Raw genomic sequence first — 13,952 nt, 5'->3', positions numbered from 1 at the left:
ACTATATTGTACATTACACACACCTGCACTATATAGTACATTACGCACGCCTGCACTATATACACTATATTGTACATTACACACGCCTGCACTATATACACTATACTGTACATTACACACGCCTGCACTATATACACTATATTGTACATTACACACGCCTGCACTATATACACTGTATTGTACATTACACACGCCTGCACTATATACACTATATTGTACATTACACACCGCCTGCACTATATACACTATATTGTAACATTACACACGCCTGCACTATATACACTAATATTGTACATTACACACGCCTGCACTATGTACACTATATTGTACATTACACACGCCTGCACTTCATTGTACATTACACATGCCTGCACTATATACACTATATTGTACATTACACACGCCTGCACTATATACACTATATTGTACATTACACACCACCTGCACTATATACACTATATTGTACATTACACACGCCTGCACTATGTACACTATATTGTACATTACACACGCCTGCACTTCATTGTACATTACACATGCCTGCACTATATACACTATATTGTACATTACACACGCCTGCACTATATACACTATATTGTACATTACACACACCTGCACTATATACACTATATTGTACATTACACACGCCTGCACTATATACACTATATTGTACATTACACACACCTGCACTATATACACTATATTGTACATTACACACTCCTGTACTATATTGTACATTACACACGCCTGCACTATATACTACATTACACACGTCTGCACTATATACACTATTGTACATTACACACACCTGCACTATATACACTGTATTGTACATTACACACTCTTGCACTATATTGTACATTACACACGCCTGCACTATATACTACATTACACACGTCTGCACTATATTGTACATTGCACATGCCTGCACTATATTGTACATTACGCACTCCTGCACTATATACAATATATTGTACATTACACATGCCTGCACTATATTGTACATTATATACTCCTGCACTATTATACAATATATTGTACATTACACACTCCTGCACTATATACACTATATTGCACATTACACACTCCTGCACTATATACAATATATTGTACATTACACATGCCTGCACTATATTGTACATTATATACTCCTGCACTATATTGCACATTACACACTCCTGCACTATATTGCACATTACACACACACTCCTGCACTATATTGCACATTACACACACCTGTACTATATGCAATTGGCTACACCCACTGTTCCCCGCTGCGTGTGCCGCATTACTACTCCCTTAGGGCACACAGAGGTGTCCCAGGTATTTTACATTCTCATAGTGTATGCTACAAAAACAATGCCAAGCCCCGCTGAAGTGTTCGGGTTTGGCTCGAAGAAAAGGTGGCAACCCTCAGGGGAATCCACCAACTAGTTGTGATGATATGTACGGTTTTACTAACACATGTCAAAGTTGCAAAATTGTGCTTAGGCTTTTAAGATTTGTTTTACCCTTAGCTGTGAAGGGGTTAACTACTAGAAGCCAAGCCATTTTTCTCCTTCAATGGGTTGAGAAACAACACAGTGTACAGGGGCCATCGAAGACCGCAGGATTGAGCACCAGAGGGATCATCTGTGGGGTAAGCTCATTCCTGTGATGCAGTGAGTGTTTCCCATCACGTACATTTCTATGGAGAAGGATTAAGCCGCCCTTATTCCCGGACAGCCAACCCACAGAACCTCCTCCGCTCCTCTCATAACAAAGCAATCACGTGACAAGCTCCAGTGCCCGGCCGCATCACGTGACTTTAGACGAGCTAAGTTTGCAGATTCGGCGCTCTGCTGCTATGATTAAGTCAGTATATAAAGAGATCGGACTGCTCTTTTCTTATAGAAATAATAACTTTGCATTTTTTTTTATGATGTTGGAGTTATTTAGAAGTAAATGAGAGAAAGACATTTCAATGTGTAAGGTGACGGAGGCCAGCGAATGTGCGGATGTGAATGTACAGCGGGCGAGGATTGCGCGGTTGTTTTGATCTGAGTTGGCGGACTGAATTTGATAGAGAGGGATCGGTGTACTCTGACACCATGGACAGGCCTGCCAGGTGGGTGATGGTGGAGGGTAGTGAGTGCCCAGAGTGCTGAGCTGATCCAGGAAAATGGTAGATGTGGAAGGATAGAGCTGTTGCTGTCAGGTTCATCTCCTCGCCTATGGGGAAGTGAATGAGCTTTGTATAGGTCAGTGTTTCTGTGAGTATGTACAGTGTGTGAATACACTTAGGTGTGCACAGTACTGCAATGTACTGTACAGCCCCCCATCCTTCTACCTGACAGGACAGTGTGCAAAATAGGGGACTAGCTTGTAGAAAGTACAACGCCTGCCCTCTCTGGTAGTGTGCACGTATGTTGGGTGTTCCTTGCTGCAGTAAAGCCAAAACGATATAATATCCCCACAAATTGTGTATGTATTGATAGTGCATTCATTCCCAAAAAAGAGAAGTACAACGCAGGGAGAAGGTGGGCTGGATGCAAAGCTGGTAGGAAGAAGGAGCAGGCTAGACATCAGAGATGGTAGGCAGAAGGTAGGGTTGCCACCTCATCCCTTTAAACCCAAATGCATATGAATTACACAGGTTCTGTGACTAATTCAATGCAGATAAGGCACCAAGTGAATTTTATTACCACCTTCATCAGCCACAGAACCTATGTAATTCATATGTGTTTGGGTTTAAAGGGATGAGGTGGCAACCCTAGCAGAAGGAGCAGGCTAGACATTGGAGATGGTGGGCAGAAGGAGTCGGCTAGACATTGGAGATGGTGGGCAGAAGGAGCCGGCTAGACATTGGAGGTGGTGGGCAGAAAGAGCCGGCTAGACATTGGAGGTGGTGGGCAGAAGGAGCCGGCTAGACATTGGAGGTGGTGGGCAGAAGGAGCCGGCTAGACATTGGAGGTGGTGGGCAGAAGGAGCCGGCTAGACATTGGAGGTGGTGGGCAGAAGGAGCCGGCTAGACATTGGAGGTGGTGGGCAGAAGGAGCCGGCTAGACATTGGAGGTGGTGGGCAGAAGGAGCCGGCTAGACATTGGAGGTGGTGGGCAGAAGGAGCCGGCTAGACATTGGAGGTGGTGGGCAGAAGGAGCCGGCTAGACATTGGAGGTGGTGGGCAGAAGGAGCCGGCTAGACATGTGCAGGTGCCTGACGTCCTCCTTATAAAAAAAGCAATGACGTCAGTATGGATGCCAGTGGCTAGAAGGCTGTAATGGTGCACAATGAAAACCTGTGGCTTTGTGTAACAAAAAGGCAGGATTGATCCTGCTGTTGTCTTGTATACAGTTTATGAACAATTTTTAGCTATTTTGCCAAGGCACCCCAGGATGCCTGGGTACATTGATTGTCTAGCCAGCCTTTTCCAATCAAGCTGGTGGGCAGGAGAGGCGGGCTACACAATGTAGCTGGTAGGCAGAAGGCACAGGCTGGACAATGTAGCTGGTAAATGGGAGGGGTGGGCTGGATAATAGAGATGATTGGCAGGAGGGGTGGTTTGGACAAAAGAAAGAAACCGGTGCAAGGGAAGCCTTTAACTGCAGTAAGGAAAAACAGTGACATTTTATTAAAACTCACTTAATACATTGCACTCACAAGCAGGGGAAGGCTTGAGGAAAAGCCTTCAGCAGCACAACATGATCTTTGTCAGTGTGGATCCTGTCAGTCCCGCTCAGTCCTGATCAGGGAGAGTAGTGAAATCCTCCCGATGTTTATGGGAACTCTATCCAGGAGGAGAACCAATACCGGCTGCTGTCAGGCTTGATCCCACCCTGCAGAATGTTGTCGCACCTTAATCTAGTGCCGTGCAAGGACATGTTTTTGTGATATCCTCCCTTTCATCAGGAGGGGCATTTTGGACAACAAAGCTGCAGGCAGGAAGGCTTTGCAGCAGAGATTGTAGACGAGATGAGCAGGCTGGACAATGAAGATGGTAAGCAAGAGGGGCAGGCTGGACAAAGTAGCTGGTAGAGAGTATGGACAGACTAGAAAAAAGGGGTGGTAGGCAGGAGGAGCCAGACAATGTAAACCATAGGAATAAACAATTATGAACCATGTATGTTTGCTTCAACTAAAGCCCTGCCATACTTGCTAACAGATGTGATACAAAGCAGGAAATCTGAGAAAATCTCAGTGGTGACACAGACAGTACTGGAAACCTTACAGGGATTCTAACCTTTACTCTTTCCAGAAAGAAAAAAGTTTTGACTGGAGTTAGGTTTTCATGTTTTCATTGTATAGACTTATTTTATAATCCTTGCTGTGTTGACTCTCTTTAATTCTGGATTGCTATGTGTTTTTTTTTTTTTTTTTTATCTTTCTCAGGAATAAGAAATCAGTTGATTACTCTCAGTTTTTAGATCTAGAAAATGATGGTAAGTTGGCTATGCCCTTTACCTTTTTTCCTCTGATAGAACTAAATAAACAAGCTTAAAGTAAGATTCTTACTATTTTTTTTTTTTTTTACATTGTTTAGTTCCTGATGGTACATAGTAGAGCTGCATGATTAATCATTAAAAAATTGTTATCGCGATTCAACCCCCCCTCACGATCTTAATACAGCATTTCCCTGATTCATGTCAAAAGAAGAAAAAAACTCAGCCGGCAAATGTTTATCAACAGCAATAAAGATAAACAGTGTATCTATCTTGGTTCTTTTAGATCAAAGGAATGAACTTCCGTCTGTAAATGAAGGCAATTTAACTTAAAGCGGAGTTCCACCCAAAAGTGGTATCCTTTCCCAATTCCGGGAGCCTCAGCTGCGGCTATTGACGTCACGGCTGGGGCTCCCTCCTCCTCTCTCCTCCTTCCCCTGTCGCAGTAGGGTTCCCAGCGTGCAGTCGAAATGCTACACTGCCAGGTACCGTTTAGCTGCGGCAGCACTCGACAGCTGATGGAAACGTCAGCTGCGGTGCCGACATCGCTGGACTCCAGGACAGGTACGTCCTATTATTAAAAGCCAGCAGCTGCAGTATGTGTAGCTGCTGGTTTTTTTATTTTTATTTTTTTTGGGGACCTCCGCTTTAAAGACTAAACCTTTTTTTGACACTTATTTACAAGTTAAAATCAGTATTTTTTGCTAGAAAATTACTTAGAATCCCCAAACATTATATATATAGATATTAATTAGGGTTGTCCCGATACCACTTTTTTAAGACACAAGTACACACAAGTACAAGTACCGATACTCTTTTACAAGTACTCGCCGATACCGATTACAGATACTTTTTTTTTAATGTCATGTGATAGTGGCACGTGTGTCAGTGGTTTTTGTTTTTACAATTTTATTTTTTACAATTATTTTTTTTTTAATTATTTTTTTACAATTTATTTTATGTGTTTTTTACAATGCGTTCTTTTTATAAAGGGGGGGGGGGGGAGCGGACAGTGTCAGTGTGTTTTTTATTTTATTTTTTACAATTTCTTTTTATTATTTATTGCAATTCTTCTTTTTTTTTTTTTTTTTTATTATTATTATTATTATTATTATTATTATTATTATTATTAGCCCTGTTGGGGGGCTTTGGTAAGATATTAACAGACCCCTGACATCTCCCCTTTGAGACAGGGAAAGGGACTGAGGACACATGTTTCCCAGTCCCCTTCTCAGCAGCCTCAGCTGCACTGAAAATGAATGGAGATGAGACAGAGGCACCTCTCCATTCATAAACTGAGACATTGTAATCACAGGTTACGATGTTTCAGTTATGTGAATGGACAGAGTCAGTTATCACTGACTGTTCATTCGCAAAAGGAAGGAGCCAGATTTACTGGCTCCTATCTCCGCTCTCCATCCTGAAAGATCGAGGGGGCAGAGGAGGAGAATGGAGGGGGACAGAAAGGAGGAGAATGGAAGGGGACAGAAAGGAGGAGAACGGAAGGGGACAGAAAGGAGGAGAACGGAAGGGGACAGAAAGGAGGAGAACGGAAGGGGACAGAAAGGAGGAGAACGGAAGGGGACAGAAAGGAGGAGAACGGAAGGGGACAGAAAGGAGGAGAACGGAAGGGGACAGAAAGGAGGAGAACGGAAGGGGACAGAAAGGAGGAGAACGGAAGGGGACAGAAAGGAGGAGAACGGAAGGGGACAGAAAGGAGGAGAACGGAAGGGGACAGAAAGGAGGAGAACGGAGGGGGACAGAAAGGAGGAGAACGGAGGGGGACAGAAAGGAGGAGAATGGAGGGGGACAGAAAGGAGGAGAACGGAGGGGGACAGAAAGGAGGAGAACGGAGGGGGACAGAAAGGAGGAGAACGGAGGGGGACAGAAAGGAGGAGAACGGAGGGGGACAGAAAGGAGGAGAACGGAGGGGGACAGAAAGGAGGAGAACGGAGGGGGACAGAAAGGAGGAGAACGGAGGGGGACAGAAAGGAGGAGAACGGAGGGGGACAGAAAGGAGGAGAACGGAGGGGGACAGAAAGGAGGAGAACGGAGGGGACAGAAAGGAGGAGAACGGAGGGGGACAGAAAGGAGGAGAACGGAGGGGGACAGAAAGGAGGAGAACGGAGGGGGACAGAAAGGAGGAGAACGGAGGGGGACAGAAAGGAGGAGAACGGAGGGGGACAGAAAGGAGGAGAACGGAGGGGGACAGAAAGGAGGAGAACGGAGGGGGACAGAAAGGAGGAGAACGGAGGGGGACAGAAAGGAGGAGAACGGAGGGGGACAGAAAGGAGGAGAACGGAGGGGGACAGAAAGGAGGAGAACGGAGGGGGACAGAAAGGAGGAGAACGGAGGGGGACAGAAAGGAGGAGAACGGAGGGGGACAGAAAGGAGGAGAACGGAGGGGGACAGAAAGGAGGAGAACGGAGGGGGACAGAAAGGAGGAGAACGGAGGGGGACAGAAAGGAGGAGAACGGAGGGGGACAGAACGGAGGGGGACAGAAAGGGGGACAGAGCGGAGGGGGACAGAACAGAGGGGGACAGAAAGGAGGAGAGCGGAGGGGGACAGAAAGGAGGAGGAGAACGGAGGGGGACAGAAAGGAGGAGGAGAACGGAGGGGGACAGAAAGGAGGAGGAGAACGGAGGGGGACAGAACGGAGGGGGACAGAACGGAGGGGGACAGAACGGAGGGGGACAGAACGGAGGGGGACAGAAAGGAGGGGGACAGAAAGGAGGGGGACAGAAAGGAGGGGGACAGAAAGGAGGGGGACAGAACGGAGGGGGACAGAAAGGAGGAGAGCGGAGGGGGACAGAAAGGAGGAGAGCGGAGGGGGACAGAAAGGAGGAGAAGGGAGGGGGACAGAAAGGAGAAGTACGGAGGGGGACAGCAGCAGAACAGAGGGGGACTGAAGGAGCATACAGGACAGTCAGCGGTGATTGGTGCAGCTTTGTACTCGGGCAAATGCTCGGTATCGGGACAACCTATATATATATATATTATAGCAGAGAACCTAGAAAATAAAATGGAGAGCGTTGCAATATTGTATGTCACACTGTATTTGTGCAGCGGTCTTTCAAAAGCAATTTTCTAGGAAAAAAAACTAAACCGTAAAGTTAGCCCAATTTTTCTGTATAATGTGAAAGATAATGTTACCCCGAAAATCTTGAGAGAATCGTGATCTTTATTCTAAGCAAAAAAATTGCAGAATCGTGCAGCTCTAGTACAAAGTAGTTTTTATTTTCTAAATCATTAGTTGCGATGTTGGACAGGGGGCCCCCCTTGGTACATGGCTGTCTGACACCACAGCTGCTTTGCTCTGTAACATCTGTCTCTTTTGTCAGCACTTGGCCGAGGCAAGCACTGAATGCAGAGGGAGGGGATGTGTGTCAACATCACCTTCCTCTGCAGTCCTCATGCAGGTGTTTGCCTTGGGCTAGTGCTGGGGCAACAGAAAGGCGCTACCAAGCGAAGCATCCGTTGCTAGTTGTGGTGTTGCTCTTTTGGCCCTACTTATCCTGTGGGTCACAGGAGTACACTTCGTTCTGCACTCCTGTCACTCAGCTGGTCCAGGCTCTGAAGGGATCTCGACTTTAATGTCGTGATCCTCCCAGATGCCTGACCGGCACCTGGCTCAGCCTGTCTGTGAAATGTGTGACACGATAGTGCCTACTCAGATGGCAGAGTGAATGCATGTCAGTGAGTTCAAGGAAGTAAATGTGTGGGGATCTTCACAAAGTAAGTTTACAAACTTCAGGATCATTCACATGAATAGACCAGAAATAATTGAAATTCAATGCTGAAATAAATATACAACTTTACATTTTGACCGAAGATACACTTTAAGGTGAAACTGTCCTTTAAATGGTGGTGTGTATATTAAAGGTGGGGGGGGAAAATGTGGAGCTGTGCTATCAATCCTGCCTGAAAATAATAAGCAGGAAATACGTGTATATGTATTTACTTTTGTTTTTTTTTTAAACAGATGAGGATTTCGCCTGCTCCGTACCTGTTAGTAAAAAGTCTCGGGTGGAAACAAAGAAAGAGAAAAAAGAAAAATCCACAAAAAAACCTACAGAGGAGACCTCGTCCCCTATAAATTCACAGGGTAAAAGGTAAGTTCTTGTCATATACACATCATGGGATGGGGAAGTCCCAGCATCCAGGTAGACAATTTCAGCAGTACTGAAAGGCACTTCTATGGGATATCTTATGTTTGTCTTTTACCCCAGGCTACCCAGCAGACAGCCATTTGTCTGTATTTTAGGTTGTAAATCGTACTTGGAGGCACCTCCCGACATTCTAATCTGATGCTTTAGGCTGTATTGACATGAACAGCAAATAAGGAGATTTTCTGACAGTTCTGACACTTGGCAACATTGTTCACATGTTTAGTATAAACATTACAGCACACATATAGCTCAGTACATCGTCCATACATGTCAGAATACACAGTGCAGCACAATACAGCTCAGTACACCATCCATACATGTCAGTAAGGGCCTGAGCACATGTGAATAGCAATGCTTCATGGGACATGCAGTCCTGGGCAGGAGAAGGAAGTATTTTAAAGTGATTTTAAAGGCAGACGTTTGTGTTTTTTTTTTTTTTTTTTTTTTTTTTTACCTTAATGCATTCTATGCATTAGAGTAGAAGACCTTCTGTAACCAACAAAATTTCAGTTGCCACACCAAGGCCTGATTACTGCTAGACCTATTTAATCAAGAAATCGCTTAAATAGAAGCTGTCTGACAAAGTGATGCATGCTAAAAGATCTCAAAAAGCAACACATCATGCCGCAATCTAAAGAATTTCAAGAACATTTGAGAAGCAAAGTAATTGACATGTATCAGTCTGGAGAGGGTTACAAAGCCATTTCTAAAGGCCCCGTACACACGATACGAAAATTGTATGGAAAAATTCGTACGACGGATGTGAACTCAACGTCTGATTTTCGTTTCATTAATACTGTTTTTGTACGAAAAAAATCGTAAGAGCAAGACTACGCATGCTCAGAAATGAAAGAATACATACAAAACTATTCAACACATTGCGTCACTTCTGACGTTGTATTCTGCCGTACGAAAATTTTCGTATTGTTAGTAACCTCTTCACTTTCGACATGAGACTAGCATGACACAAAAAAACGGACGTTCAATCGTCCGAAAATCTAAGCGTATGTACGAGGCTTTAGGCTTTGGATCTCCAGCAAACTATGGTGAAAGCGATTATCCACAAATGGAGAAAGCAGTGGTGAACCTTCCCAGGAGTGGCTGGCCTATCAAAATTACTCCAAGAGCACAATGATTACCCATCAAAAAGGTCATAATAGAACCCAGAACAACCCCTAAAGAACTGCAGGCCTCACTTGCCTCAGTTAAAGGGGTTGTAAAGGTTTTTTTTTTTTAAATAACAAACATGTTATACTTACCTCCTCTGTGCAAGGGTTTTGTACAGAGTGGCTCCAATCCTTCTCTTCTGGGGTCCCCCAGTGGCGCTCCTGGCTCCTCCTCTTCTTGAGTGCCCCCACAGAGGGCTGCATTCCATGGGGGCACTCGTGCGGGCACGCTCCTGAGTCCCGCTGCTGCATCCATTGACACAGACAGCAGGACTTGGCCCCGCCACCGACTCCCATGTCACTGGATTTGATTGACAGCAGCGGGAGCCAATGGTTCCTGCTGCTATCAATCTATCCAATGAGGCCCCGGCTGGAGCTGCTCTTCTTGTCCCCCTTGTTGGAAAGATCGGGTTTAGGTAAATAAAAGGGGGAGCTCTGGGGGGGCTTCTGCACTACAGAAGGTTTATCACCTTAGTGCATAGAATGCATTAAGGTGAAAACCCTTGAGGGTTTATAACCCCTTTAAGGTCAGTGTTCATGATTCAACAATAAGAAAGAAGCTGGGCAAAAATGGCACCCATGGGAGAGTTTCAAGGCGAAAGCCACTGCTGATCAAAAAGAACACAAGGGCTCGTCTCACATTTTCCAAAAAACATCTTCTTTATCCCCAAGACATTTGGCTAAATATTCTGGGGACTGATGAGACAAAAGTTGAACTTTTTGGAAGGTGTGCGTCCTGTTACATCTGGTGTAAAACTAACACAGCATTTCATAAAAAGAACATCATGCCAACAGTCAAACGTGGTGGTTGTGTGATGGTCTGGGGCTGCTTTGCAGCTTCAGGACCTGGATGACTTGCCATAATTGATGGAACCATGAATTCTGTGCTCTACCAGAAAATCCTGAAGGAGAATGCTGTCAGTTCGTGACCTCAAGCTGAAGCACACTTGGGTTATGCAGCAGGGAATTTAGGGGGCAATTACTTTTTCACGTAGGGCCTGGCAGGTTTGGACAGTTTTTTCTCTTCATAATTGAAATAATTTTGTATTTACTAGGGCAATCTTTGTGTAATATTACAATTTGTTTGGTGATCTTAATTAATGGTCTCCAAACTGCGGCCCTGGGGCCAGATGCAGCCCTTTGCTTGCCTCTATCTGGCCCTTGGGCCACTGTTCCATCCACAACTGACACCAGTGATGGGGTGCTGTCCCTCCCACTGACACCAGTGATGGGGTGCTGTCCCTCCCACTGACACCAGTGATGGGGTGCTGTCCCTCCCACTGACACCAGTGATGGGGTGCTGTCCCTCCCACTGACCACAGACCGCCCCCCCCCCCCCCCCCCCCCCCCAAGTCTTAAGGATAGTAAACTGGCCCTTAGTTTAGAACGTTTGGAGACCTCCTGATCCAAATCATAATTAAATGTGACAAACATGCAAAAAAAAAAAAATAAATTAGGAAGGGGCAAATGTTTTTTCACAGTACTGTAAATTAAGGCATATGAGCCCTTTCACACTGGGACGGTTTGCAGGCGCTATTGCGCTAATAATAGCGCCTGCAAACCGACCCGAAAGTGCCGCTACTTTCATTTAGGTGTGAAAGCCCTGAGGGCTTTCACACTGGAGCGATGCGCTGGCAGGACGGTAAAAAAAGTCCTGCCATCAGCATCTTCGGAGCGGTGAAGGAGCGGTGTGTATACCGCTCCTTTACCGCTCCTGCCCATTGAAATCAATGGGACGGCGCGGCTATACCGCCGGCAAAGTGCCTCTGCAGAGGCGCTTTGCGGTGGTATTTAACCCTTTCTCGGCTGCTAGCGGGGGGTAAAACCGCCCCGCTAGCGGCCGCATAGCGACGGTAAAACGCTGCTAATAATAGCGGCGTTTTACCGCCGCCCCCGCCCCAGTGTGAAAGGGCTCTTACAATTAAAGTGATTGTAAAGTCTCGGTTTTTTTCCTATAAAAATAATAAACATGTTATACTTACCTGCTCTGTTGCAGTGAATTTGCACAGAGCAGCCCAGATCCTCCTCTTCTGCGCTCTTGGCTCCCCCCTCCTGTTCAGCGCCCCAGCAAGCGCTTGCTATGGGGGCACCCAAGCTGAATCACAGCTCCCTGTGTCCATTCAGACACGAAGCCCCAACCAGGCCCCGCCCCTCTCTCCCCTGGTTGGCTAACTGACCTTTATTGACAGCAGTGGGAGCCAAAGGCGCCGCTGCTGTGTCTCAGCCAATCGGGAAGGATAGTATCGGATGGCTGAGAAACTTGTGGACATCGCTGGTAAGTGTTGGGAGGTGCTGGTGCTGAGGGGGCTGCTGCACACAGAAGGCTTTTTATCTTAATGCATAGAATGCATTAAGATAAACAAACCTTCTACCTTTACAACCACTTTAAATTGAAAGTAAATGTTTACTAGTATTATGCATTTAAAAATGCTACTGCTGTAATCTAAAAGATTTATCCCACCCACCCTTCATGTAGCTTAATGTCTACTCCCAGTTAAAATATCCCTGCATATCCTACTTCTGGGTATATTTATATATTTTCCCCTTCCTGATAAATGATTCAGATCATCAAACAAATTTTAATATTACACAAAGATAACCTGAGCAAATACAAAATGCAGTTTCTTAATGATGATTTCATTTATTAAGGTAAATAAGCCGCACAAACCTGCCCGGCCCTATGTGAAAAAGTAATTGCGCCCTAAACCTATAACTGGTTGTGCCACCCTTGGCAACAACTGCAATAAAGCTTTTGCGAAAACTGGCAATTAGTTTTTCACATCGCTGTACAGTGTACTCTTCTTTGCAGAATTGTTTTAATTCAGCCACATTGGAAAATTAAAATAAAAAATCAGGAACACTGTTTAGGAAATCAGCACTGTATATGATATAGGATACATATTACAGTCTTGTCTGTAAATCTGCAAAACAGTATCTTATTTTTTTTTTCCCCCATATAGCTGGTTATTTATATTTACCACTGCATATAAATATTCAAGAATAATGAGTTTTCTTTTAACTTTACATATTAAGTAAATTGCACACCACACTTTTCTTTTAGGTTTTTATTCGATAAACAGTAATCAGCCAACTAATTGATTATAAAAATATTTGTTATTTGTAGCCCTACTCACAACTGTTTGGACCAGGATCTAAAAATAGATCAAACAGTTCCATCTATCTTTAGATCCTCGTTCTATTTTTAAATCCTGGTCCAAACACTTTGATCTATTTTTAGATCCTCGTTTTATTTTTAGATCCTAGTTCTGTTTTTAGATCTATTTTTAGATCTTCGTTCTATTTTTAGTTCCCCGTTCTATTTTAGAAGATCCTGGTCCAAACACTTTGATCTATTTTTAGATCCTCATTCTATTTTTAAATCTTCGTTCTATTTTTAGATCTTTGTTCTATTTTTAGATACTCGTTCTATTTTTAGATCCTGGTCCAAACACTTTGGTCTATTTTTAGATCTTTGGTCTATTTTTAGATCTTTGGTCTATTTTTAGATCTTTGGTCTATTTTTAGATCTTTGGTCTATTTTTAGATCTTTGGTCCATTTTTAGATCTTCGGTCCATTTTTAGATCTTCGGTCCATTTTTAGATCTTCGTTCCATTTTTAGATCTTCGTTCCATTTTTAGATCTTTGTTCTATGTTTAGATCCTCGTTCTATTTTTAGACCCTGCTCCAAATACATTGAGCTATATTTTAAGATCCTAGTTCTATTTTTAGATCTTCGTTCGTTCTATTTTTAGATCTTCGTTCGTTCTATTTTTTAGATCTTCGTTCGTTCTATTTTTTAGATCTTCGTTCGTTCTATTTTTTAGATCTTCGTTCGTTCTATTTTTAAGTTGTTAGTATTTTGAATTTAATTTGTTGGGTGAGCGGAAGCCAGTGGTGGGATTGACAGAGAGGAGTAGCAGACACAGAGCGATTGGTAAGGTGGATAAGTCTGGCAGCTGCATTCATGATGGATTGAAAGGGAGATAGACTATGTAAAGGTAAGCCAATGAGGAGGGAGTTGCAGTAGTCGAGGCGAGAGATGACCAGAGAGTGAATTAAGAGCTTTGTTGTGTCATTGGTTAGAAAGGGGCGTATTTTGGAGATGTTGTGGAGGTTGAGGTGGCAAGATTTGGACAGCGATTGGACATGGGGCTGAAAGGAGAGTTCAGAGTCCAGAACTACACCTAGGACCTTGGC

General features: G+C 44.3%; 1 protein-coding gene across 1 annotated transcript in view; it reads left to right on the top strand.

Moving 5' to 3' along the window:
• Window positions 1-1,967: 1,967 nt before the first annotated feature.
• RAD51AP1 (RAD51 associated protein 1) overlaps window positions 1,968-13,952 on the top strand; it is a 34,386-nt gene continuing 22,401 nt past the window's right edge. Inside the window, exons 1-3 of the mRNA XM_073621974.1 lie at window positions 1,968-2,107; window positions 4,369-4,418; window positions 8,402-8,531. Coding sequence (XP_073478075.1) covers window positions 2,004-2,107; window positions 4,369-4,418; window positions 8,402-8,531 — 284 coding nt within the window. The 5' untranslated portion in view covers window positions 1,968-2,003. The remainder of the gene's footprint in view (window positions 2,108-4,368; window positions 4,419-8,401; window positions 8,532-13,952) is intronic.

Source organism: Aquarana catesbeiana, linkage group LG03, assembly GCF_042186555.1.
Source record: "Aquarana catesbeiana isolate 2022-GZ linkage group LG03, ASM4218655v1, whole genome shotgun sequence".
Lineage (NCBI taxonomy): Eukaryota > Metazoa > Chordata > Amphibia > Anura > Ranidae > Aquarana > Aquarana catesbeiana.
Note: the sequence above shows the minus strand (reverse complement) of the source record. Positions and strands in the feature narration are given on the sequence as shown.